The sequence below is a fragment of the Rhopilema esculentum genome, chromosome 20 (assembly GCF_057945365.1).
Source record: "Rhopilema esculentum isolate cy_ngs chromosome 20, ASM5794536v1, whole genome shotgun sequence".
Lineage (NCBI taxonomy): Eukaryota > Metazoa > Cnidaria > Scyphozoa > Rhizostomeae > Rhizostomatidae > Rhopilema > Rhopilema esculentum.
This window is the reverse complement of record NC_142834.1, coordinates 14173016-14200864: the sequence shown is the minus strand read 5'-3', so window position 1 is coordinate 14200864 and position 27849 is coordinate 14173016. Positions and strand designations below refer to the sequence as shown.

The following is a 27849-nucleotide window of genomic DNA, read 5'->3' as shown; positions in this document are numbered from 1 at the left end:
CAGCTGCATAATGATTGCATTAAGCATGTAGCAACTTAGAACCATCCTGTTTTATTGACAAAAAATGTGTACAGCTCTGCCTATACAACATCTAGCACTATATGACAGACCAGTAAACAGAAATTTTCATTACATACAACTATGTGTATACTATATATATGTAATCATAAGATTAAGGCTGACGGGAGGAAAATTATTACCACAAGGGTGCTGCCCAATTGTATCAAACCACTCGTGGTTGGAATCGAACTCCAGTTTGCTGCTTCAAAAACCAACGCTAATTCCACTGAGCCATACAAATATATATAATTATTCATAATTATTTTTTGCAGAAAATTCTATTGGTGATATAATATATATATATTATTAAACGTTATACCTAAATGGTGACTTGCTATTTGTTATTTCTGCTATACCTAGTTATCATTTGAATTTACTAAAAAAGGTAAAAAGTTTGTAAGGAGGCAGCATACTGTGAAGATTTGATCAGCAACAGGGTACAGTGAAAGAGGTAAAACACCATCAAGGATGTGATAATTTTTAACTCTTCCTATGGCTCTTTCCACATGTATCCGCACTGAAGCAATTCGGGCTGTTTCTTCAGTTTCCTCTGCTGAAAGCTGTGCTCTTGTGCCTTTAAAAGGAGGAATGTTTAAAGTAACACCAGGAGGAAGGATATCTTTTAAATCAAACCCACGATCTGCCATGATGTTGTCACCATCCTCTAAAAGTGATAACACACCTGATTTGAGAGTAATTTCTTTGTCAGAAACTCTGCCAGACCATAACTTTGATATGAATGTAATGCATCCAACTGGTGAAATTCCAACAAGAGCCTTCCATGTGTTGTGGTGTTTGTAATCTGACCATGTTTGTGACTGTGATTTCATTGATGATGGAACCTCTATGAAAACTTCAGTACAATCAATGATAATTCTAGTTGTGGGGAAATCTTTGAACTGAGATGGCATATTTTTACGCACAAGGTCTTGAGATGGAAACGGAAATAAAGTTGGGAGTTCATGATACAAAAAGCAAATCCAGGTTGTAAAGATCTTTGAAACTTGACCAGGAGAGATTCCAAAGCGATCAGACAAATCTGAAATAAACAAGCCAACTTTCAGTCTCATCAACACCAACACAAACTCTTCTAGATGAGAAAGTGTGCGCTTTCTGCCAGGCTTTAAGGAAGACTTTTCATGGTATTCAAGATCAGTATTGAGAGATGATTGTTTACCACGCCAGTAATGCATTCGAGACAATTTTGGTTCAAAATATTCAAAAGTTGCCAGTAGAGAAGAGAAGTTAGGGAAACCAGTGTAAAACTTTGTTGCAGATTCATCAGCTTTTAATTTTTCAATTGAAAAGAGGGACTTCTTTAATTCTGCTATCTGTAACTCCAACAGGGCCACTTGATTGTTCAATGTAGAAATCTTTAGGTTCAATGCTTCAGCTTCTGTTTTGAAGTTATCAGATTCAATAAAGGCTTTCATAATTTCATTATCAATATTACCAGAGTCAGAAGGAAGATAAACAGCTGAATTTACAAAAGAGAAATCTGTTTGCGTTGATATTGTAACAGAATTATCAGCAACATCAAGTGCTTCTTCAAAGAAATCTGGAAGAAAATCAGTAGCAGCAGATTCAGCAACAGTGAAAGATGGTCCAGGAACTGTAGATGCAATTGGCAATTGGATTGAACGGTGTGTCGGAGGTTTGCGTGACTTAGGCTTTATTGCTATTGTGCTACTTTCATAGAGATTGCGGGAAGGAACAGTCCCAGTAACTAGACGCCAGTGAGTGGGATTACGTTTGATATCTGCATCAGCAAAATGTTTTTCACAAAGAACAGTCGCGCTTGTAACTTTAAAATCATCTCTTCCATCTACTCTTTTAATTAAATTGCACCAACGAAGTTTCTCAGGATTTTTCTGTGGAAATCCAAAAAAATGTAGGCCGCTTGCAGTTCCGTCGGTATTATAAAAAGTGCTATAGCATCCGTATGCTGCACATTGACGTCCAAGAGACCTCTTCTTTTTCTTGGAAACACTTTCTGACATTTCACAGTGCTCTTTCTGACTCATTTTCACGAATAGATCAATTTTAAGCGGATGTATTTCCAATAGTAGTTCGAATCGCAGTGCTTACTATTTGCGAAATGATGTTGGAACATCGGTATTCTCGTTTTCGATATGGTACCTCTCTATCAAAAGCCGTTTGACGTCATTGCGAAAGTGGTCTATTGTTACATTGATAACATCAATTGAGCTTTTGGTGGCTATTTAAAGTACTTCTAAAAGAAATCTTCCAAACAGTATTGAATTAGTTTGAAAAAACAATAAACTGCTATAAAGATCCCGTAAAACCATACGTTGTACTTGGATGGGTCGAATAACTGGATCGTGTTATATGCATGCCTGGGCCTATTAAATTATAATTGAAAATAAACATGTTACAGAAGGTTAATGTAATATAATATCAAGCGATCGGGTTATTATGGTTAAAGGAATTAAAACTTTTCCTAAGATTGAACATGCGGGTGATAAATTGTCGATGAAATTGTTCTCTAGTTTAGAAAGAAACCCTTGACAAATAATCCAACACAATAAACAAACATGCCGGCTGAAGAACGACCACAGACAAAAAAGAAACACGAGGTTTAGGAACTCCACAAAAACATGAACGGATAAACCATATTGAAAAGTTCCCAGTACACATTTAAATATTTAGCAACAAATAACAACCTATCCCCGAGTGATCAGTAGTGACTTTCTTCTGCAACTAAGACTTGTTGCTGACTTTCAGAGCATTACCTGTATATTGATATCATGCACGCAAACATATCTTGATGGACGCAACAGGAAGATCTTAGCGATGAAACAAACAAATAGACTTACCAGCTTCAGCTGACAGTATAACAGCAGATAATGCAATAATTGTTACAATGTATCGCGTCTCCATCTTCAGATTTGCCATGAAACATACGCAACTCTTCAGACAGCTCCTCGACAGGTGGCACCGAACTCCAAGTAGGCCAAGTTCAAATTCAAACCCAACCCATTTGCTCCTCCGCACAAGTTTTCCGCCAAACCCAAGCTCACAAAGATATTGTTTTTGTTTGTAAGTTAAAAATGTGTTTTATCTTGAAAGGCACGACGAAAGGCCCGAGATTTTTATTTCAAGGATAATAAAGATTGGTGTCATTTGACATGGCATATACTCTAACAAACGCGCCAACTTTTGTTTTCATGTATATTTTTATTAAAAGCAAGGGCCGAGATACCATACCGGGGAGGGCCGGGGAGCTTAGAGGCCTTGGTGAAATAAAACTTAAGAAGCATATGTAAAATACATTTATTTTGTAAAATATGGCTGTTATTACACTTATTCATCAGGGCCGCTCCCCCCTCCCCCTCCCCCCCCCCATAAAAAGTTTTATCTCGGTCTTTGATTAAAAGCTTGAATTGAATTTGAATTTGGTTAAAATTGAATTGAATCCCGTTAAACTAGGCTCTAAACTTGAACATTTTGACTTGCACCGTTATAGAAAATCCTTTGTTGTCACGTGATCGGTGACGTCATTCCTGGTAAAAATTCACTGTTTAGATACCCATAACTGAGTGGAAATTCATCAAATGACAGTAAAACTTACATATAATGCAAGGTCTCAAAGATCTCTTTCGATTGGTATAGCGTGAGTCTGGTACCCAGGGCAGATTGGTATATACATATTCACTTTTTGATATATTTACATTTTTGCCAGCAGTTATCGCAATGTCAGCAGTCATCAAGTGACCTCGAAAAATTATTCTTGAAACACTACTCCTTTTTTTCTATCGATGTAATTTTTTCTCTCAAAATGCGTAACAGATTCTAAACAAAGGTAAACTAGATTTGTTTGAAACCGTACAAAAGAAGGGACTGTAAAAACCACTAAAAAGTGGGTATTACAGACGCGGGTTCGTAGATCCTTTGCAGAAACGTACACGATAAATACGGCAAAAACTGTTCTTCAATTCTCTAATGTTCCACATTTTTTTCTAATTTCATCAGTTCACGGCAAATGACTAAAAATATCTTAAGCAGCTAACGATGGCAATCTAACGGCAAACACAATCCTACAAGCTAGCGACAGGACTAACAAAATTCGACAATCATACGGCAAGACTACTTTAAAATAAAAAAACATTCTCTCCCTTCTATACATTTTACCATACCAGCAACTAAACTAATAATTACGTAATAAATAAAAATAAACACACGTGACAAGTCATGATGCAATCGTCATGTAATGTCCTGCAATGGACTGGAACAGGGACCGCGCACCAGTCTAAATGTGGAAGGGCTGGAAAAGGGTGTCATTGAAAAACGTTTTGGGCCACACCCTCTAAAACGCCGGGAAACGCCCCTTTTAGAAAATACTTGCTTACTTCTACAGAAGTTTTTATAACAACTCTGCTTAAAAGAAGATTTCAATAGTTATGAAAATAGATAGAATTAGCTTGGGGATTATAAAACATAATGAAAACACCTAGAAAATGAACGAAAAGGATTTCCAGTCAAGAAAAATTGCAACTACTTAGAAGTGTTCAATGTTGTGTTAGAGCATAGTTAGAGTAAACTTTCCAAAAAGTTGTCTAACCTATTATTGCAAAAAAGTGGAGGGGCTATAGCCCCTGCTAGCCTAATGGCAGCGCAGTGCCGGGATGGGAACCCTGTGTTCTAACAGAACCACTGGTTATAAATGTTGGGAACTAGTGCAGTTCTCCGCAGACGATAACTCTGTTGTGAAGTCAGTATATTTCGCAGCCCACGCCACGCTTCTTACGTGTTATATTCGCGCCCTATATTGCAAGGTTAAAGACTCATTGCTAACAATGAGCCATTGCGCTACGCAAGCATCCCATAATGCATTTTTAGACAGTCTGAAATCAATTTTGGTGAATTCGTAGAAGTTTACTGCCATTGTTTGGATCGCCGCCACGCTCGCAAAGGCCCATCGTTAGCAATGAGTCTTTAAGCTTTTAAAGTAGTGAAGTTACGATAAAGACAGAATATAAGTTTATGATGGGCTAACAAGTTACGTTTACGTTAAAGTTGTATATAGTCACGTTTTGTTTTTATAGTCATATATTTAAAGATAAAATCAACGATATGGAGTTTCATTTACGTCTACGCTCTACCGAAGCTATGTTCAAAATAAACTCACAGACAGTTAATAACAAAAAAAGATGCATCCAAGTATTGTCTTGCCTTTATTCCCGATGCCTTCGCTAAAACTCTCGATCCACGCTTGAGTGTTGAGTATGATCTAAATTACTTTCTTACTTTAATTATACTACTTGTGGGGAATTTTCTAGATACATATGTTATGAGTACAGTCAGCAATGGGTAATATTCTCAATTACGTATTAAGAATGATTTCGCTGGAAGATTCTTTGGGTAAACGCCTTGAATTCTCCCTTTGCATTCGTGGGTCTCAATCCTGCTGTAGGTTCAATCTTAACTAATCTGCTTTGAATTCTTCAGTATCACTGCAGTGATGTTGTTACCGTCTCACCCAAAATTTGATCTGTTTGTCAATTTCCTTTGTAGTCAATGGTCCACAAAGTGTTGCTGACTTCTTTCATTTGCAATTATGTATGAATCTAGCAATCCATGTTGTTATTCGCATCATTTTCATAAAACTGTGTTTTTCAAGGATCCACTGTCAATTGTCTTTGATCTCTACTGCAACTCCCAGAACGTCTTTTGTCAGTTTTGCTTCGGCTTCTGTCTCATTGCTTGCTTGAATAGAAATGTCCTGAGGCAGTGGTGTTGTCGCCAGCTCGAAAAAACTGTGGTAGACAAAACAAATTTTCTCGGCCACGCCCTTCAGACTCTTGGAAAATCATTTTTTTTAGTATTTTTTATCTATTTTGAATTTTTTGGACAAGCAACTTTCTCAAGCAGCATTTTTTGCAACGATGGCTTTTTTGCCAGTGCGAAAATCGAAATCGATCTGATCAGGTCAAGTCCACCCCAGTCCACCCCGTGGCGATACACTGTCCCGAGGTCAATTTGTTCGTGTTGATAGCCAGCATATGTTCCATGTTTCTCCAATTTTGTCACTGCCCCCTCTGCTCGCTATGTCTGCTGGATTTTCATATATCTCTATTGTATGAAGGACTTCTCATTTATTTGTTGGACTCTGTTTGCAACGAAATGCTTGAAGCTGCCTCCCGAGTTTGATCAAACGAAGTGCCACGCTAATGTCTAGCCATCTATAACCATGCTCAAGTGGTTGGCCTCCAAGTACATCCTTTGCATTTTGTGCAAGATTGGCTGCCATATGTGCAGATACTAGCTCTAAGTGTGGAATTGCCAATCCTTTCTTTGTTGGACGATCCTTTGATGCCACAAATCCCTGGTTGGTTCCTTTTCTTTTGATAAACTACAGCATACATTACCGCTGCTGTACCAGCTCCACTTGTGTCTCAAAACACATGTAGGTCAATCACATCAATGGCCTCTTCGAAGGCAACAAGGCTTCTTCGTAATTCTATGCTTTCAGGTAGAATTCGTATACTCTACCAGGCTCCGATCCATGGACGGGCTGCAAAGATATCCGTTTTTGCACGTGGGCATGAACAATTTCGCTTGGTTCACAGTACTTCGATTGTTTTGCTTGAGCCTGAGGCCTTTTTGGTGTCCTTTCCAACTTTTTCTTCATTTCTTGCCTCATTTTCTGCTTTGCTTCTTCAAGTTTCAATTCTTCATCATAATGATGTTGTCTTTTGAGCTCTTCGACCTCCTCTTCCTTCCGTCTTTCTTGATCTCTTTCCAGTTCCTTCAAGATTTGAATTTTCTGTTCAATCTTTTCCATAGTTTCGCCGTAGATGGCTATGTCATTATCTGTCTCTTGCCTCCATTTTTTTATATCTTCCATTTTGTCGCCCTTTTGTATCATTTGCTTCTGAATTTCCAGCTTCATCGCATCGACTTCATCGGTTTGACTCTCCATGGCTTTCAAATGGCGTTCTAATCGTCTTAAAGCATTCTTGTCGACGATCTTCGCTGTTTCCTCGTTTGTGAACTTTAGCATTTGGACCATGCCATCAAATGTTTTCTTCAGTTTTTCAAAATCTCCCATTTTCTCCCATCTGGGGTGCAAATTTATCGGGAATTAGCACAGTTCTCCGCAGACAATTACTCACAGACAGTAGATAACAACAAAAGATGCTTCAAAATCAAAGTGTCGTCTTGCTTTTACGCTCGATGTCTTCAATTGAACTCTCGAATCTGCGCTCGAACCTTATCTAAACTACGTTCTAACTCTATTTATACTACTTTTGGGGAATTTTCTAGATATATATGTCATGATTACATAGCATTTACGTCTAGATACATGAATACAGTCAGCATGAGTAATTTCTAAATTAGGTATATGATGTCAGCAATGAGTAATATTCGATAGTCTTCTAAATCTACATAACAAATACAAGGCTACGATGGAATATTCCAGTATAATAATAATAATAATAATAATAATATATAATAATAAATAATTTGTTTAAAATTGGCGTACTAAATGAACGTCTGATAGCTATAAAGAAACTAATTAAGGCCAACTATCTATAAAGAATTAATATTAAATAAATATATGATACAATATTAAAAATGTTTATGCAACGACTGATATGGTAGGATATGGTAGTAAAAAGGCCTCGACGTAACACATGGTTACACAAAAAGATCAGTTATAATCGATACTATGCATTATGACATCTACATTTAAATCAACACAAAGGTAATACTAGATCAATTGTTACTTAATGTACCGTGAAAGCTCTATTAAGCCCCCCTCTCTATTAAGTCCCCCTTATCAAGCAAAACTTTTAAATAAGCCCCCTCTCTAATAAGCCCCCCTTTCTAATAAGCCCCCCTTTCTACCCTTTGATGTCAAACATAGAAATCATGTGCCTTTAGTGGGTCTCCTGACGGGTTCGATGATGATAGGATCGTGTGCATTAAATACGGCCCATGTAAATACTAACTTGTGCGACTTAGTAGCCAGTTGAAACTTGTTTTGAAGATGTACAAGGGTTATCAATTCACCCTGATGTTAATGAAGATTAGGACCTTATAATTGATTGATTAAACTTTCGAAGCTTTTAACAAAGTTTCTTGAGAAAATTTGTATGACATTTTCATAACAAAATTTTGCCAATAAAACTTTTTTGCTTCAAATTTTTAATAAGCCCCCTCTCTCTATTAAGCCCCCCTCTCTTTTAAGCCCCCCTCTAGGATTGAAAAAAATAAATAAGCCCTCCCGGGGGCTTAATAGAGCTTTTACGGTATTTGCTGTTCTAGAAGGTTCGAGGAGCTTCAAATTTCTCCACATAAAACTAAGAAAATCTGTGTAATGCCAACCGCAGTGTACTTCGATTGGTACCTTTCGATTGGTACCTTTCGATTGGAATAAACATATTCAGTATTTGCAGATATCAGCATTTTTGTTGTCACGTGATTTAGCAACACATTTCCCACAATTTTTTCATTTCATTTTAAATTCTTTAAACACGGTGGCCCCATCAACCTAGAGTGGCTGTTCTATAGGGGGCCGTGACAAAAATAAATTACAATAATGCCGTATTAAAATAAAAAATAAAGAAGATTATTAACAATACTGAAATTAGCATAAAATATACAAAATTTAAAAGAAATAGGTTATTTATTCGTAAATCTACATTTAAATGTCGACAGAGAGGGGGCTAGCTTGACCCCCTGTTCTAGTTCATTCCAGACTTTTGATCTACGGAATGAAAATGCTTTTTTGCCATTGCTTGTCTTCATTCTAGGAAGAAGCAAATCAGTAAAGAGCGATCGGAAAATCGAGCGGAAAATTGTTCTGAAGCTGTGGAAATAAGCATCGCTGTGACAAAGGCAGTTGAGTTGTCACAAAGGCAGATGAGATGAATTGATCATATAGATATACAAATAGTTGAAACCCAAACACTCGATACAGAGGCAAGATGCGTTACAACAAGTTTTAAAGATAAACGTTACAAGCCTCAAAGCGTCCTATATAACGACAGCTGTGCATATAAATGTTTGCTTATGATAAAGGAAAGGAATATGATTGGGACCGGTTATAGCATAAACTCGGGGCCTTCCGAAAACAATAAATACTTTTTGCTCAGACACGTTTTTGTGTCTTTAATTTGCCTTTGCCCCCCCCCCCCTCGTTCCGCTTTACGTCAGAACCAGTGGTGATTTTTAAGGGGTGATTTTAGGGGGTGATTTTAGGGGGCACAGCCCTCAAAACAATTCTGCATCCGAAAAGTATCCGTTTTCCTTAAAAGATCTTTATATGCTTTACTTGCAAAAGTCTTGACGATTAGGGTGTACATCAGTATATTCTTTTTTCCTGGCAACATGTCGAATAATGCATTTTCCTTTGAGGGAATATTGCTTGTGGTAAATCGTGTTTTCTGGTCTTTCCTAATGCTGCAATGGCCATGACTCCGAAAGGGAAACCGTCATAAAAGCATTGGCTTGCTTTAGCATGGTTTATTATAACTGCATCGATGAAAATATGGGCGTTGTCATAAGAAACCACACCCTTTCTTCTGAAATTACCTCTAGAGGCCCCCTTGTTAAATTCAATAGAAATCAGCCCTAGAAAGAACCCCTGGAATAATTTGAAATCAAAAGACATGGGCTCCCACACAGATTGAAAAGTGTGTTGGGGGGGGGGCAATAGAAATCACTCCCAGTAAGAACCCCTGAAATAACTATAAATCAAATGACGCATGTAGCAAGACACAAAGACCTGGTCGTATTCGTATCCTCTTTGTGGGCAACAATCTAACATTTTTGTGTACGAAGTATGAGTACACTATGTAGTGGGTCGAGGGGAACGGTATATATAGGTATATATACCGTAAATCCTCGAATTAGCCCCCTGGGGGCTTGCTTATGATATTTTTGGATGGGGGCTTATTCGAGGGGGTGGCTTATACGAGGGGGAGGGGGGCTTATAAAATTATTGAAGACATTATTAAAAGACCTCGTTTATTCTAGTAGGAATTTTTTTATGAGCATTTAATTTATTACTACCAAAAGTACGAATTTGTCGTGAAAATTCAATAAAACGCCATAGGCAACCTCAGATGGAAAAATCATCGAATGGAGTGGTCCAGTTCAAGAATTTACAGTAGCAGTGGGGGCTTATTCGAGGGGGGGGCTTTTTCGAGGGGGAGAGGGCAATTCAAGGATTTACGGTATTTACTTTCTTGGTAGAAGTATCTACTTTGATGTACCTTGCTAGGAGCAACCTTCACATGAAAAAAATTGCAGTAATAGGTGATTAAAGAAGGTGATATGTTTATGGGAAATTATAAAATGAGTGTTAAACAAGGAATCGAAGACCACACAGATAACATCACTAGATTGAGAAAGAATGGTTACACTTTTTTATAAGAATAGCTTTATAAAAACACGAGCCTCGACATTGGTTAAAGTTAAGAAGAAATTAGGAGCAAACTGTTCCTAATCTGTGGCTACTATAAAGTTTAAATTTCAACAATGTTTCATTTCAAAACTTTTGCCATCTAGGGGTACTTCTTCGGTGAATTTTCAAACTTGTCGTCAAATAAAGGATGTCTTACTCACTTTATTGGCAAACGAGGCCTGAATACAATCTTCGAGTACAAAAGTTAGCAATTGCACTGCTTACACGCTAACAATTTAAGAACAAATTAGAACAATCAAGCCTCAGATTTTCGGAAAAATTAAGAACGGACAGCCTGAACTTCAATTTCTTATAAGAAAAGTGTTTAATCACGAAGCTATTACCCTGGGTACCAGTCTAGTGAGTCTTGTACCCAGAGAATAATAAAATAGATTAATACTTATTTCATGAAAACTGTGAGCGAACCATGAAAACGAGGCTACGATATTGATAGGTGTGGCAAATTGGAACTTATTATTATTATCTAAACGCTAGCGCACAGACGTATCTACACACTATTGAAAACATTCATTCGAAAAAACTCTTGCGAAACGTCGTTGTATTGACATTCTCACGAAGATTAAATCTTATTCGAATCATTCTTGCTGTACTGTTTTTCTGATGATTTTATGGTATTTCTAAAGACAACCAGGTGATTTCTTTCCATATTTCTCTCGTTCGTCAAACTATCAAACTATTTATCTTACATTTATTCTGAATATATACAGTCCTCTAGAACTTAACTCTTGCGCACCACTCTGTGGTACTTTTTACCCCACAGCGTTTACGCTCTTTATGTTTATGTTTACGCTTGAATCTGATTCTAAGTGGGGTTTCTTAAAAAAACAATGGTCAAGTCAAAATCCTAGTGTGTCCAAAAGAATTCCCACCACACAGAACCTGCTCCTTCACACAATGTTTCCATATACCCTGGACCGAAGAAATACGACGGCAGTAAAGAGAATCTATATAAAAAATCATTGTTTCAAAATTGGTGCTCCTTCTAGTGACAGGGCAACCGTGATTAAAATGCATGAAATGGGGCACTCAATGCCAAAGATCAGGGCCGTCGAGAGGCAGCTCGGGCCCAGGGGTGATTCACAAAACTGGACCCCCTTCAGAAAATATCCTGTTGCTACGCCCTTCAGTCTCCCGGAGAACAAGGGAAACACCCTTTTTAGGTACAATAGTTAAATTTTTAAAAGATTTTTAAAAGAATTCAAAAATTTTAAAAATAGTTTTTTTGACGTCACACTTGAGAACTCTATTCTTCATGATGCTATTGTTATTAACATAAGGCTACGAGTTCCCTTTGTCGTATTGATACCATTACAAATCTGTCCTCCAGGAAATATTTAAGCTTGAGAGAGAGAGAGAGAGAGAGAGAGAGAGAGAGAGAGAGAGAGAGAGAGAGAGAGAGAGAGAGAGAGAGAGAGAGAGAGAGAGAGAGAGAGAGAGAGAGAGAGAGAGAGAGAGAGAGAGAGAGAGAGAGAGAGAGAGAGAGAGAGAGAGAGAGAGAGAGAGAGAGAGAGAGAGAGAGAGAGAGAGAGAGAGAGAGAGAGAGAGAGAGAGAGAGAGAGAGAGAGAGAGAGAGAGAGAGAGAGAGAGAGAGAGAGAGAGAGAGAGAGAGAGAGAGAGAGAGAGAGAGAGAGAGAGAGAGAGAGAGAGAGAGAGAGAGAGACGAAACACGTAACAAATAAAAGTCTGTTTTAAACATCAAACATCCTGCCATTCCCCAGGACTTCAAATGGAAATCATCAATAAAATAAAATATACACCAACAAAATTCATTCTACTATATGTAAAAGGTCTTTGAATGCAAAAAATCTACAATAGTACAACTCGTGAAAATAAACATCAGCAAATTAATGAAACAATGATTAGGCCTAAAATAATTTATGTTCAACTCAAGTTTCGCAAGTCGTGATTTTATGAGCAAAGATTTGTCACTTTGAATATCACCTACGGTAAGTCGACGATTAAGCCCCCCATCTTCGAATAAGTCTCCCACCCTTGGAATGCATATTATTATGTCAATGATAAAATTGATAAAGAAAACACTAAATTTTAAAATTGCAAATAAAGTTTGAAAAGTGGTACTGGAATTTTTCTGCCCAACAATCTTGACAGTTTCCTAAATCTACTACACAATTTAACAAGCCCCCTTCAATAGGTGCTCCCTCGAATTAGCCCCCTTTCAGAAAGTCACGCTCAAAAATAACCCCTTTGAGCTTATTCGAAGATTAAGGTACACATAAACAGATATGATTAAATTAAAATAATCATAATTTTCAATTAGAGCCACTGTTACATTTATGAAAGGCTTTCAGCTAACTAAACTTGGCATTGCATTTATAAGCTTTAAAGTTTGCAGCGATAAATTTTTTAATCACCTAGGTGTTTGGTGCATTCTAATTATCATAGCAATCAATTTACAATTTCAAAACAGGTAGAAATATTTTTACAAACAGCAAAAGTCAGCTAAGATGGCAAAAGTCACAGTTAAACAATACAAAATTCTTGAAGATCAACCGATTTCCAAATAGAAAAATATTTAAATTTAGGCAATCCAATGCCATTGTGGCAAACAGAACGCTCAATTTTGTTATAAGATGAAACTTTTTAAAAACACCAAGGCTCGATTTAATAAACAAAAAAAACAAATTAGAACAACACCGTCATACAAAACTGTTATTAATAGTAGGTGAATTTGAGAATCAATATTATAATAAGAAAAACAATATTAACACCGCTCGAGTCTCAAATTATCCAAAAAAATATGAACATTGAGCTTTGGCGAAAATTATCTGGTTCTTAAAGAAAGTAGTGTGTGAGCTTTGGGTTCAAATGTAAAAACTGAAACGGCTTTATGGCAAGTAATTTCCCGTAGACAAATGCTTTTGCTCCCGACTAAAATTCTACTTTTAAAGCTTTACTGCAACGCATTTAAAAAATTATTCACTGAAGCGACATTTCTTTTCTCCCAAGAAACCTTAAAAACTTTTTAATTGCAACTCAGTATTTCCTGGCCGAGATATTTCCATATTTGACATCCATGATGGTTTAGCCTCTTGTTAATTTATTTGCTCATACGAGGCTCGCTTTCCAAATTTTGCTCTCTTTATTACCAATATCAAAGATCCAAACAATGATAATGCAATGGGTAGGCCAAGTCCAACGCTCAAAATTATATAGACTTTCGTTGAAATCTGCGGCTCTGGTGCGTCTCCATAACCAACCAGTCCAGTCCTGCGAAAAAACATTCCATAGAATACACAAATTCGACTTACGACCTCGTTTTGGAAATTTCTCCAAACTTGATTATACGACTTTTGTAAGCTCAGATTTGGTTTTATCGTCATAATTTTGTGCGGGATACCATTTTTCATATTGTTTGAGCTTGTATTTTAGATTTTACCGAGAAATGAAGTTTGAAAACTTGTAAGGGACTTGACCGCAAAAATCGTTCCGGGGGAAACTTTACCCCCCTAGTTGCCAATCACGGTCAAATCCCTTATAAAGTTTTTATCTTTACGTCGTCATAAAATCAATATCGTGAGCAATTTCATAATGAGAACATACAAGTAGACTAAAATCATTGCTGTCAAACTGAATCTGAGGTCAAAAATTTTGTACAAAAGAATTTGAAGAATTTTTCAAAATGAGCCCGTAAGTCGAATTGGTGTATGACTGGCTATCAAAGGCTTCGGCCATTGGTTCGGCCACACAATAGACCTATTGTTAACGCGCTGTAAAGTCTATTGTTAACTGTGAACGGTTGACTTACGGGGCATAGTGCTTTTAAGAACCACGGTGCATATTACAGATTTAGAGAGCTAAAAAAGTTTTTTAACTCGGGTGGAAGGGGAGGGGGGGTGTGTTGGGCTAAACATGCTTGAACGAAGAGCAAGGTGACTCTTTGCATGGCTTTAAGTACATTTTGGAAATTATTGTGGGGGGGGGGGGGTGGTAAGTCCCTAAGTCCTCTCCACTCGCTTCAGCTGGCAATAGTTTAGTCATATAATAAAAAAAAGCCAAGAATAGGGTGGGCAGGCAGCGAGGGTGAGGCAAGAGGGGATGGATGCCCCCCCCCCACATATGGAAGAAAATCTCTTTGAGAAAGGGTGCTTTTTGGCGTTGAAAAAGGGTGTTGAGCCCCATGTTCACTATGCCTAATTTTGGATGGGGATGTGCCATTTTGGTTAAAATTTTGGACCCATAATTCCGCAAATGTCTGAGAAAATGTGACCCATAATTCCGCAAACATGATGAAAACTATACCCATTATTCTGCCGAGCAAATGTCCTATTTATTTCTAACTGGACATTCATTTTGGTAATGCTAAATCTTCCTCCTAATAATTTTGCAATATTTCCACAAAATGGTACCCATAATTCTGCACGTTTCTTCAAATTGTACCCATAGTTCCGCACAAATTTCAAAAATTAGTACCGATAATTCCGCACTTTTCAGACCGGTACCCCTAAATAATGGCACGTCCCCGTACCTTCAAACATGTTAAGGTACCCCCCCCCCTCCCCCGAGTGATTGGCTTACACATCCATGATGAAGCTGATCACATGAAGTGTTGGGTATTAGGCGAGAAAGCACAACTGATAACATGATAAATCACATGAAAATGTAAAAACTGATGTTGCATTTATGTGAAGTTGTTCCTTATGCTGGACACACTTAAAAAAAACATTGATTTCTGGATCTGATACTAGGCCTGGCCATAAGACTTGTACCAAGGCAGCAGTAAACAGCTCTCCTAGCAATCTCCAAGTGAGCTTTTTCCAGCCTACGCGCAGACTTTACTGGTTTTCCCAGAGATGAATCTAGTTGATTGGAAATTTAGTTGATTGGAAAATTCAGTAGTAAAAAGTTTAATGACAAAGTAATACATATTTCGTTGGACTACTAACATTGAAAACCAATGTCAACACAAATAATGGTGATGAAAACAATAGCTGCACATTCAACATTTTCCTCCTTGAAGATTGCTTGCATCGTTCGCAATTCGTCACGCAAGGCCGATCGTTTCAGAATGCTGGCATCAGCGAACACGGTTTTTGTCGCTGATTCGCAACTGGGACAGAAACCCTAAACTTTCCATTCAACTAAATTCATCTCTGGGAAAACCAGTCGAGTCTGCGCGCATAAAGCTATTTCTCGATAAATAAGAACACAAACAAGAGAAAAATTGATTTCAAGGAGATCAATTTGCTTTTAGAGCAAATTTAGGAGAGCAATCTGTAGCTCCCATTCAGCATTTGAGGAGAGCCTGGGGAGGAGCAAGAGCTATGGCTTTCCACAGGCCTGTGATCAGTGGCGGACACTTGGGGGGGCGAGGGGGGGCGGGGGGGGGGCGACCGCCCCCCAATACTTTAGAGAACAATGGTCTTTTGTTCTAAAACAATAGGAAATGTGACGCCATCTTATTAAAACAATAGGCTTGCCCCCCCCCAATATTTGACCAAGTGTCCGCCACTGCCTGTGATACATGATAATTGTGAAAGCAAACAAAAGTAACATTGTAAAAATGTAGAATATTATTCACAATGGTGTTGAGGTTTTAATGTTTCAATTATAATGACCAGGAAAAGTTTTGTTCAAATATAATGTTCAAATATTATATGCTGCTTAAAATTAGGATACTTTGAAATGTTTTCAAAAACTCCGGTGCTTTTTTTTCAAGCCTAAAAAACTTTATTCTTCAACTGCGTTTCTCATAACCTTGAATAGTGCAACCAACTATATACAGGTCTAAACTTTGACTTACATTAAACATTAAATATATTAAACATTTAACTATATATAGAAAACAACAAAATATAAAGAAATGTAAAAAACATGAAACTCACCAGCTGCTGAAATTCGTTTTCTTGTAAAACTCATCTTTGTTTTGGCCAAAAGATACTTTCACAGTATATGCTTGCAAGCTAGAAGGGTCTTGCAACGAGTTCATGATCGTTTTTGGACATGTTGCATTCAATACCAGACTGCCTTCCCCTTTCTTAGGGAAGTTGTGAGAAAACGTCTGCGTGTCGTGGTTTCTTGATGGTTTATTGTATGCAACTGGTTTCCAAGACGCGAACATCTTTTTGCCATCAACTGGGATACTGAGCTTCCATAACTTGAAAATACCAGGCGTGTGTTCGTCGTCGATTGATTTGGACGTTTTGTAGGTTGGTGATTCTTTGGATTTGGGCTTCAAAAAGGCCAACTCAACAGCGTATCGGGACTTTTTGGTTTGGACGGGTAAATCAAGTAAACTTATAGTAAACCGTGTTGAATTCTCGCTGACAATTTCATGCGGCAAATCATCATCATAATCCTTGGCACCAAATGCCTTTAGCTAAATAAATAAATGAAAAACAGTCGGTTAAAATGAATCAGGACTGCCGAGAGGGGGGCAAGGGGACAAATTGCCCCAAAGCCTCAAGGTCAAGGGGCCTCATAAAGAAATGAATTCTTTTTTAGGCATGGAATTAATCAAATATAGTGAAAGTGTACTTAAAAATTAAAAACATTTTAAACCATTGCAAGAAGATGATGCAAGAACAACTGAAATAGATTTTAAGCTAATCTGAAGGGCATGGTCGCAGCAATTCTCTTCTTGCTCCACTCACAAGGGGCCGTGCCTTTCGGTTTGGCCCCAAGGCCACCTAAATCTCTCGGCAGCCCTGAAATTAATTGGGACCAACACTAAATTATTTTCCGCGAATTATTAGTGTAAACAGGACGGTTCGTGACAACTGTTGCCTGATGTTCACATTAACCGGGAAACTCTAGTGTTGCCACACAGAGACGTCCACTTCTGCAGACCCAGGATGGTATAGCTCTCGCTAAACACCTTTTTAATAAGAATACCTTAATCTTTGCCAAGTCATTAAGTTATTAAAATATTTGGTTCTGAGTCCGAAATCATTCTTAAATCACTCTTAAAAAGTAAGTTCAGTATGTAGGTAAAACGTCGAATATCGATGCATTTTGAGCCTGGCTTCTTTTTATAATCAATTATTGAATTTCACCAATTTCGAGCCTCAATATTCCAATAAAATTCATTCTTAAAAAAAAGTATGTTCGGCATTAAGCTAGGTTTTCCAGTTATATTCACGATCTCAAATTCAATCTTAAAAGAACTATTCTGCACGTTGTCCACTTGTAAGTGGCCTTTTCAGAGAAAATGAATATGTGAGATAAGATATTGCTTTAACCTGTTTAATTATTGTCTATAAACTTGTCAATGTTAGTCGGAAAGACATGAACACTTTTTCCTTATAAGAGCATGTTATAAGAACATTGAGACTTAATTTGCCAAAAATCTGAGAACAACGTAAGAACGTGAGCAACCTCATAAAACAACTTTCATATCTGTCAATTGCCTTTGAATATAGCTTTTAAAGGTTAGTTAAGAAATGGGAATCTTATCTGAAAATACTTTCAGCAAACAGCCGCCTGTTGAAGACTTTTTACCAGAAGGATTTAAAGAAATTTCTCTCAAAAATCTGAATTTTCTGCTTGGCAAGGTTTGGCAAATGACTGATTAATTGCCAGTCAATGTCTTAGACACTTGAAAATGCAATTTCGGTGAAGATTGCATGGCAAAGCGGCACTGAAACTCCCTGAAAGGACCAACTGCATTAAATTTAACTGGATTGCTTCTTTAATGTCTCCGTGTAGCAAGCCCGGTGAAAACTGTCCCAGTGAAAAATTTCCTGGCTTAGGAACCCCTTACAAAAGTGCAACAACCGGGGAATTCTTTTGTCCCCAGTCAGTTTTACTATTTGGCGCCACATTCCACCCTCTGCCAGTTCAAGACATGTTTTAGTGCCCCTGCAATATTTACTTGTTTTCCTTGTGAATAAAAATGTTTCTGGAGCTTTTTATCAAGGGGACTTCAAAAGCCCAACAAATGCAGTCAAATATTAGCTTCTTTAGAAATTAAGTCAAGCTGAACTCTGTTGCGCAGCTGAAAAGCAATAAACATTTCCATTACACACATACCTCAAACCCAATGCGTGCATACAACCAACTGCCCTCAAATTTTGCAATAGCACTCCCACTACTACTGCTGTTGCTTTTCAGCTGCCATTTTAAAGAAGGCATCACATCTCTGACAAAATTTTTGGTAGCATCCTGATCATCATTTGTATCTTCATATTCAAACACACTTGTCAATGCAAATGCTGTCAGACCAGAAATCTCTGGTTTAAATTTAATATTGTACTTTGTACAATTACTAGACCATTCAACAACTGGTTTCGCAGAGGTATCTGTGGTGTGGGCAGTCACCACTGTCGGAAGGTCAATTGTAGTCCACAGGTAATGTATGATATCATTGCTTGATTGCAACTTTGCTCTCACATGCAATATCTCATATGTGTCATCTCCTGCCTTACATGTAAATGTTTCCAATTTTACCTGCAAAAAAACATGAACTAACTTCACTGACAAATTCTCAAATTTTACCATATTCCTGTTGAAAATTCTAACAATAAGGTGATTCAAGCCCTGGCCATTCTGGGACATTCTAGGAGAGGGGGAGAAGCTAAAGCCACAAACTGTAACATAGTATATTAACCCAACAATAGTACTGTTCCCCAACTTGGGAGGGGGGCTAGCCCCCTTCTGGCTGCAGACCTGACAAAATTACATTAATAGTTAAGCAAACTCCATATTAAAAGGTAATTCCAGTACTTAAGATTCTCTACCAAGAGGACCTGCATAGGATGTTAATTTGCTTATTCTCAAAACTGGAATGTACTTAATTGAGCAACAAAATTTATGCAGATTCTATGTTCATGTATCTATGTAAATATTTCCGTTGACATTCAATCTAAGATTGTTTGAGTTGGAGGAGAGCTATTATATTGTGTTGAAAATAGAAACACCACAATGTGCCAAAAAGAAACAAAAAAAACACAAATAAATTTTAAGTCGCAACACTGCATACGGGGCTTCATTAGATCAAAGGTTATACATTATATAATATATTATATTTAGAAATGATAACTATGCAGTTTAAGACTTTCAGTTGGCATTGTTTGGTAAATTTAAGGCTAAGATTCAACTTTTGTAGGAAACATTAAAGACTCATTGCTAATAATGGGCCTTTGCAAACGTTGTGACGGTCCAAACAATGGCAGTAAACTTCTACGGATCAACCAAAATTGATTTCAGACTGTCTCAAAATGAATTATGGGATGCTTGTGAGGCGCAATAGCTCATTGTTAGCAATGAGTCTTTAAATCATGAATGAATATTCCAAGCTGGCAAACTGGTTAAGATTAAGGCAGGCCATGATTCTGTCCAAACAGCAGTTAAAGACTATGGCTATTTAAAAAGAAGTAGAAACCAAAATTGGCCTGGAGACTTATCACGTTTTGGAAATTGGGATGAAGGACAGGCCTTCCTTGGAAAGACATGCGATGGCACTTGCACATGCTGGTACAAGCCTCCCCACACCAAGGAGTGTGTTTAATCGCACACATATTTTTGTAATAATTCGTTTTTTTTTTAACCAAAGCGCTGGAAACTAATAAGGTGACAAAGAAAATACGTAATTGTTTTTTTTATTTTGATGTGTTTTACCGGTCTTGTCTACCGTACTGGGTCACCATAATCATTTTGAAGAGCTGTTCTGTGGCTGTCGTGACGACACTTGAATGCAATCAAACAAAGACCAAATGACCGTAGCATCAGGGCTAGTAGTGGTAAATCTCATTTTTACCTCTATAGCTGCAAAAACCATTCTTATAAGACAATTTGCAATCATCTTCTAGCCCAGTGCTTGTAAAAACTAAGTCGCATTTTTTATCATAGAACTGTGTTAGCATGGACATGTTTCTAAAATATTATTTTCGAATGGTAAATTTAGACAAGATTTGTGCCGTATTTCTTCTGATCTACACACATAAATTTTGTGTCTTCAGCAAGAAAAGTACACGGGTTAAAAAGGAGCTTGTCATATTCCTGAAATAGGGCAACAATGACATTTTAGGTTATACTTTTTAAGCCTATGACAATAAGCAATATGTGACAAAAATTTGGTGCAAGTTGTGTGTGAAATATCAGATCATCAGGCATCTATCATTTTAAGGAGCTACAGTTTATGTGTGAAAGCCTTTGCCGAAGGCCCATGCTGGAAAGCTCACTTTCTGTATGCTACTGGTTTCACGCCAGTGATTTCAGTATCCATTTCCTACCGCCAGCTGGGTTAAAATAAGCAGATCGCAATACAACGCTTAACAACCCTCCCCAGAAGGGCTTATGCAACATGGCATATTTGTCCAGCGAGGATGTTGCATTCTTCCACAAATCATTAAATATTGTATCCTTTTCACATGAAAATGGGAAAATTTGGAAAACTGCAGTTGTGACAAAGGCATGAAATTTTCAAGGGTTACACTTGGAAACAGAGCGATGGCACTCTGGATTAAAAGAGAGGAAAATCTGCAATAGAATTGTTCTGTTCCAAGCGTTTGCACTGAAACATTTTGTGCCATTTTCAAGACGTGCCATTTTCAAATCGTGCTGTTTTCAATTTGTGCCACTTTCGAATCATGCCATTTTCAAATCATACCGTTCAAATTGTGCCATTCTCAAAACTGTTTTCATATCCCTTTTGATGAAACACGATTGAAAGTTGGGGCCAAAATATAAACATTTTTCAAGGGTTTCATGAAGACGGCCACATGGAGATTGCCGAAATCTGGATCCAAAATAATTTCGGCATCAAATTAAGTAAAGATCTCTGGCAATATTTGTAAGCTTTCCTTTATCGTTATTCCACCAGAGATATTTCTTGTTAAAGTTAAGTGGAAACTGAGTTACGACTTGAGAATGGGGGTTTTTAAGGCTCCATAAACTATGTAATTAAACCTCTGTAAAAATACAACAAAACACCACTAGCACTCTATCACACGCCTAAAACAGTCTAGGGGTGCAAAATGCCACACTTGTGCTAATTTCTTCCCAAGAAGGCCTGAAGGCAAGAACCCCAGGCAACTAAATGAAATAAAAATAGGGAAATTAAACAAAAGAGAATCAACTTGTAGGTTTTTTCGTGGCACAAAATATGACTTCAGTAAGCAATGGGCTTTTGGGGTTACTTTTAGGGCAGTCGGATAAGCTGAAACTTTGCATAGTGAACAAAATCTGACACATCAATAAAAGGACCACATTCAAGTCAGATACAACAACCTTACAAGAAAACAAATATGAGCTATTTTAAACATGAAAAAATTGCCTCTTTGTGCCCTAGGTACTTTAATTCATTCAGATAGTACCGTCAGTATCAATTCTGTAATAGTTTGGTACTTTTCCCATTCTACTGTTCTTTAAAGGTTCTAATCACTGTTCTTTAAAGGCCTATGTCACAAGGACATCACGCGTGTCAACAGGCCAATTGAGTGAAACTTGTTTGGGGAAAACATCCAACGTTCAATAGGAAAGCCAATATAGAATTAAACAGTATTTTGTATCCATATTGATTGTGTGAAGCTTTGGCATTCTGAAAGTTGGTTAGCTGTAAAAAGCTTTTTCTTCAGTCTTATCACCATATTTCTTTGACTAAAGGATGGCAATGCAAAAGAAACAAAGGCCACTTCTACATCCTTGGTACAGCAACTCACAGGGAGCAGTTAATAGAAATGGACCAAATCGACACCAAAAAAACCTACCTTACCAATGTAAATTATAAGCGAAAACATTTTTGCAATTTTCCAGAATAACTTTGGAGTAATTATTTTGTTGTTAAGTGTCTAGCGCCACCTAAATTCACAAAGAGACACAAAATATCTTTGCCGTTAATTGGACGCAGCTTCATTTCCTTGGCCTGGATCAACTGCATTACACAATTTGCGCTGATAGTCGGTTCAAATGTAGAAATAGAGAAATTGTCTGTTCAATGTTTAGAAAATACACTCATAAAATACAGTTTATCAAGCCTATTGCAGCACTGGAGCATCATTGCCCATTATCCCAATGTTCATGTTAGGTTGAGCGTGCACAATGTCCTAGCGTGTATTTGGTTTGTTCACAAAACCGTGAGAAAGACCCTTCAACATAGTCCTTAAAATCATCTTCTAGAGAAGAAGTTTGCAGCAAAAGAAGCTTCATGTTATTCATCTGGCATTTTAAGAAAGACACTATTTTGGAACAAGTGGTCTGTTCGAAAAGTCGGCAATGTGATATTCAACGATCACAGCTATGATACTTTGGCACATAGCACGCTGTGACGATACCTCATTAGAAAAGACTGTAATGTTGGGACAGGTCAAAGGTGCACGAAGCAGAGGTAGAATGAGGTAGTGTTGGACAGACAACATAAACAACCTGACCAGCACCTCTTTAACGGATTGTCTGCACCAAGCACAAGAAAGAAGAAGGTGGAATGTGGTCACTAAGGAAAGCACAAGCAATCAATTCGGTTGAATGACTGTTGATAATGACCAGAGGAGACATAGTGTTTTCAAGAGGAAACATCTTCAAATCAGGGGCAAACATTATGTCAAATATTGGGGGGGCAATCTTATTGTTTTGATAAGATGACATCAAATTTCCCCATTGTTTTAGAACAGAAGACCATTGTTCTCCAAAATATTTGTGTCCTCACCCACTGAGGTGTCTGCCACTGCTTCAAAAATGCATTTTTTATCAAGGAAATTAAGAATGTAAGCCTGTTTCAAGATTTCGTCATTCAGCAGAAGTTTTCAATGGCATAAACTAAATGCTTTTCATTAAAACACAAACAAGACAAACAACCTAAAAATATTATTAAGTACCATGTTCTCAATATCTCTCACCATGAAGTAATTTATCAACTCTAGGCCTTGCCAGGTACTTTAACAAGGTTGGGTGGTCGGAAAACATCGACAGGCCTTGTTTCGACCTTATCAAGAGTTGGCAATTCTGCAAGTTTTAACACAGCTGCCAAACCTTCTCGAGGAGAAGAGATGCACATTCTTAAATAGCTTGCGCCTGCGATTAAACTTTAAGATTAAATGGGTCAGTAAAATAAGTATTATATCGCCTTACATCTCGTTTAGTTTCTGCAGCAGCAGTAAAACGGAAGCTGATTCCCAAAGCCAGAATAAAGAACCACTTGTGAAACTGCCCCTCCATTTTCTTCTATCATGTGATACACACAAACTGGCAAGGGGAAGCCACGTGATCAACTCTGATGCCACGCAGGGGCTATGATTACAAATTTTCCTAATCCACCTAACATTATTTTATTATTCAATTAAACTCTTTTTCGTAAGAAAAATATTCAGGTTCAGAATAATCCAGTTTTTAGGAATATTGTAATAATAGTCCTCAGCCTCAGCTTGCATATTTGGGTCTCAATTATCAGCAGTTGCCTGTTTTTGTGATGGTTATTTTATAACAGAGAATCGCACGACTGACAAACTCGTTTTCTTCCAAAAATGTTTATAACAAAAACACTGCAAAATCTAGCAAGCTAATTTAATCAAAGATTGCAGAATCCATTAGTTTAGTTCATCATAACCTCAAAAAGGAAAGAAAAATAAAATTTACTAAAAACTAAAATGAGGTTAATGGAAACCTAGTACATCCTGGGTACAAGAGCCTCAGAGGGTCGAGGGATTAAGACCAAGGAGGAATAGCAAACTTTTTGGCATACTTTATGGCAGAATAGGAATTATAAAATTCACATCTTAATTTCATTTCTGTGACTTTATATACCTGGATTTTCTCCTCCACAGAGGCTATTGGGGAGGGAGATTCGGAGGAACTGCGGAAGAAAGGAAAAAGTGGAGGAACTGCGAGGGAGAAGGAGGAAGGAAAAAGCGGCAGAAGAAATTTTCCTTTCTTCTTCTCCTCCGCCCCCTCCAATTCTCCGCAGCTTCACCATTTCTCCCTCCCGTAGCTTCACCATTTCTCCCTCCCCAATAGCCTCTGTGGAGGAAAGTAGATTTTCTCACTGAAAGGCCCTCTCGGTAGGTAAAATAGATAACCTCCTTTTCAAGCATAGGTGTGACCTATGCTTAACAGAAAAACTATACATCATCAAAGCAAATAACAACACCCTTCTAAACGAACGATCCGAATTAATCTCCAAATGCCAACACGAAAACAAGTTTTATCTCATGAACAATAGAACTCCACCTAACTAATTAACCTGTATTAAATAAAATTTCTTTTGTCTAACTTTATCACACCTTTTGTATATTTATACCGCGGTAACAGGAATATTCTTCATTATAGTCTGTCTGATGAGTGCGCAAGCACGAAACTCGGAGTAACAGAGAACATGTCTCATTTCTAGTCTATATTCTATTTTATTATAACCTCCTTTTCATAAATATTTTACCACATAATGCAAAACTTTCTATAATTTCTACAGTGCTGTTGTGATATGCTTGTATTTCATCATAGATATGTATAGAAGTGGCGTAAAGGGAAACATTCTTAAAAATGTTTACGAATTAAACGATGAAGGATACATTCAAATCCACACACCTAGTGGAATTTCAGGACAGGTTAGAATTAAAGAAAATTTTAAACAAGGAACTATCTTGGCAGCCCCCATCTGTGCCAATCATAATGGTAAAGGTATGCAAATAGTAAAAAGCGAAAACCTAGGAATTAACTTTGGGAACATTTTGATACCTCCACTACTTTATCAGGATGATATACACTCTCTTTTTCATAAGAACAATTTTATAAGAACACGAGCCTCAAAACTGGTCAAAAGTTAAGAACAAATTAAGAACAAGCTGAGGCTGAGCTTCTGCAAAATGCAATTTTGAACAACGTTTTTTCTCAAAATCGAGGATTTTTAGCGATGTGCGGGTGCTTTTTTGGTGAATATTCAAATTTGTCAGCAAATTAAGCTGTCTCACTCACTTGGTTGGCAAATGAGGCCTGAACACTTCCTTAGAGCGAAAAAGCTAGCAATAACACTGCTTACACTCTCTTAATTTAAGAACAAATTAAGAACAATCCAGCCTCAGATTTTCGAAAAAATTAAGAAAAGTCAGTCTGAACATAAATTTACTTGTTCTTATAAAAAAAAGTCTTAAAAAGAGATTATATTAGTTGCCTCCATATCTCATAAGAAAATGCAGGAAATGATTACCATTGCTGAAGAATTTCAAAAGAAAAACCTACTGAATTTTAACTTGGATAAAAGTGAAGAAATAGTCATGCACTGTAACAAAAAAGTCCAAAAAGAAAATTTAATTTCAAATGGTCAAGTTATTAAAGAAGTGGAGTGGGCTTGAAAAATAACAAACAAATTTAGATTGGTGCATCAGTAAACGATTAAACACTGCTTTGGGGATTATTAATGAAATAAAATTCCTTATTAAGCAGGAGGCACTCGAAAAACAAAGTTTTGCAATCAGTATCAAACTGATTGAAGCAATTTTGATGCCAGAAGTTCTGTACGCATGTGAAACACGGACTATCGTAACTAATAAGCAATTTAAAGACTTATGTAGTAACAATAATTAACTCTCTACCCCAATCAGTGCCATTTGATGGAGTCGGGGACGGATCCAGAACAAATTTGAAGGAGGGGCAGTTGGTAGTGGGGGCGCTGAAAAATGTTCAAAAATTTATCACGAGGGTACGCTGTATACAACATTTCAGATCAATTTTTGGAATAAAGAACATAACTTGAAGGTAATCCTTGAAGCAAATTAACCTATCGGTCTCAGAAACTTTTTCATCTGATTCTCATAATTCAAAAGGGTCGCATAATTTCCAAAAAAGAGGCACCAGACTAGCTTCAACTCGTCGAGGGAGGGGCAACTGTCCCTAATTACCCCCCCCTCCCTCTAAATCCGCCACTGGATGGAATGGTCCTTAAATGTAGCCTGATGCTTGTGAAATTTAGAATAAAAGAGAAATGGTTAATATACTTCCATAAGATATTGAACATGAACGAAAGTAGATTGACCAAGATAGTTTATGGAGAGCAAAAAAGTTTAAATTTTCTCAAACTGTTGGTATAAAGAAGTGATTAGTGACATGAAAATGATTGATATTAACCACAAAGAAAATCAGATCAAAAATTCAACCAAAGAACAGTGGAAAAATATTGTTAGAGAGAAAATCATCATAATCATAGAGAATAATATTAATAATAATAATAATAATGAGACTAAACTTAGATACATCAAGGGTAGTAAGTTTGAAATGAAAGAGAATCTGGGAGGTGAAGACGCGTCATCCATGCTGAAATTAAAACTAAACATGGTTGACCTAAGAGCTAACTGCAAAGGAAAGTACTCTGATTCTCTTTGCAGAAGATGTGGGTCCCATGAGGAATATATTGAACCCTTATTGGATTGCCCAGGTTTTTTCAAAAACCCAAGGTGGAAAAGACTTGTTTAGTTACAAATAATTCAAAAATTCTAAAAAATATCAACAACACCCTTCAAAAAATACTTACCAAGAGATGAACTAGAATTAAAAAGGCTGGCTAAAATTATAGCACCAGCTTGTGATAACCAGTAGTTGGGAAACTGCTCCGAAATGGAGACTTAGCTTCAATTATTATTAATAGCTGTCAAGGACCATGGAAGCGGAGGATGAGGTGATGGAGCTTAGGGAGCCCCCCCCCCCAATAATTTCCTATGCAAAGAATCGCCTTTCTTTTGGCTTTTGGCATTTATAGCCTCCACAATCCGTGATATGCTACGTGGTCCTTAGGAAGCCTGCATGTGCAGAAACATCAATGCAAACAAAACGTTTTACTATTTCATTAAAATCCAATTAAATATGTATGTTGCGTGTGGTACTTCATTCAAAGTAACGATAATATTGTTAGCAAATAAATTGAGTACCAGAATGGAAATAAAATAGTTTGAATGTTAACAACACGACGTTTTGAGCATGTACCTGTTGTCGTTACTATTTCATGTGATTTATTATCGTTACTATTTCATTACTCTGTGAAGCCTCTGCATACACTGCACCTCGAGGCCTTGGGCAAATTTGAACCCATCCACCCCACCAAGCCCCGCCTACCAAGCCCCGCCTACCAAGCCCCATCCACCAAGCCCCGCCTACCAAGCCCCATCCACCAAGCCCCGCCTACCAAGCCCCACCCACCAAGCCCCACCCACCAAGCCCTACCCACCAAGTCCCGCCTACCAAGCCCCACCCACCAAGTCCCGCCTACCAAGCCCCACCCAACAAGCCCACCCACCAAGCCCCGCCTACCAAACCCTGCCCCATCGAGCCCCGCCTCGCCGTTCTGGTCATTACTTTTTGGCTTGGAAAATTTTGGCTGGACAACTTTGGAAAACGTCAAGCAAATTCACGTACATGAGGCATGTGATTCACTTGGGCTACTTTGATTAAGAGGTTAC

At 37.6% G+C, this 27849-nt stretch overlaps 3 protein-coding genes across 3 annotated transcripts in view; all 3 read right to left on the bottom strand.

Annotated features, from left to right (window-relative positions):
• The window catches only part of LOC135687685 (hemicentin-1), a 30726-nt gene extending 27670 nt beyond the window's left edge, over window positions 1-3056 (bottom strand). The window contains exon 1 of the mRNA XM_065204317.2: window positions 2898-3056. Coding sequence (XP_065060389.2) covers window positions 2898-2976 — 79 coding nt within the window. The 5' untranslated portion in view covers window positions 2977-3056. The remainder of the gene's footprint in view (window positions 1-2897) is intronic.
• LOC135690975 (uncharacterized) lies at window positions 103-2881 on the bottom strand. The gene has a single exon (XM_065208675.2). It carries the CDS (start codon window positions 2082-2084, stop codon window positions 417-419), a length of 1668 nt encoding a protein of 555 aa, XP_065064747.2. The 5' UTR covers window positions 2085-2881; the 3' UTR covers window positions 103-416.
• A 9129-nt stretch (window positions 3057-12185) lies between the features above and the next one.
• Window positions 12186-23690, bottom strand: LOC135687300 (glycosylated lysosomal membrane protein A). Its single transcript, XM_065203829.2, has 4 exons — window positions 23540-23690; window positions 18506-18922; window positions 16360-16853; window positions 12186-13744 (listed from the first exon to the last, which is right to left on the bottom strand). The coding sequence occupies exons 1-4, from the start codon at window positions 23624-23626 to the stop codon at window positions 13570-13572; spliced, it is 1173 nt and encodes a 390-aa protein (XP_065059901.2). The 5' UTR covers window positions 23627-23690; the 3' UTR covers window positions 12186-13569.
• Window positions 23691-27849: the final 4159 nt, after the last annotated feature.

Coding starts and splice junctions, on each gene's coding strand:
- LOC135687300 (XM_065203829.2), bottom strand. CDS start 23,626: ATGGAGGGGCAGTTTCACAAGTGGTTCTTTATTCTGGCTTTGGGAATC. Junction 16,854..18,505: donor ATGCACGCATTGGGTTTGAG/GTATGTGTGTAA, acceptor TTATTTATTTAG/CTAAAGGCATTTGGTGCCAA. Junction 13,745..16,359: donor AAAACGAATTTCAGCAGCTG/GTGAGTTTCATG, acceptor GTTTTTTCGCAG/GACTGGACTGGTTGGTTATG.
- LOC135690975 (XM_065208675.2), bottom strand. CDS start 2,084: ATGAGTCAGAAAGAGCACTGTGAAATGTCAGAAAGTGTTTCCAAGAAA.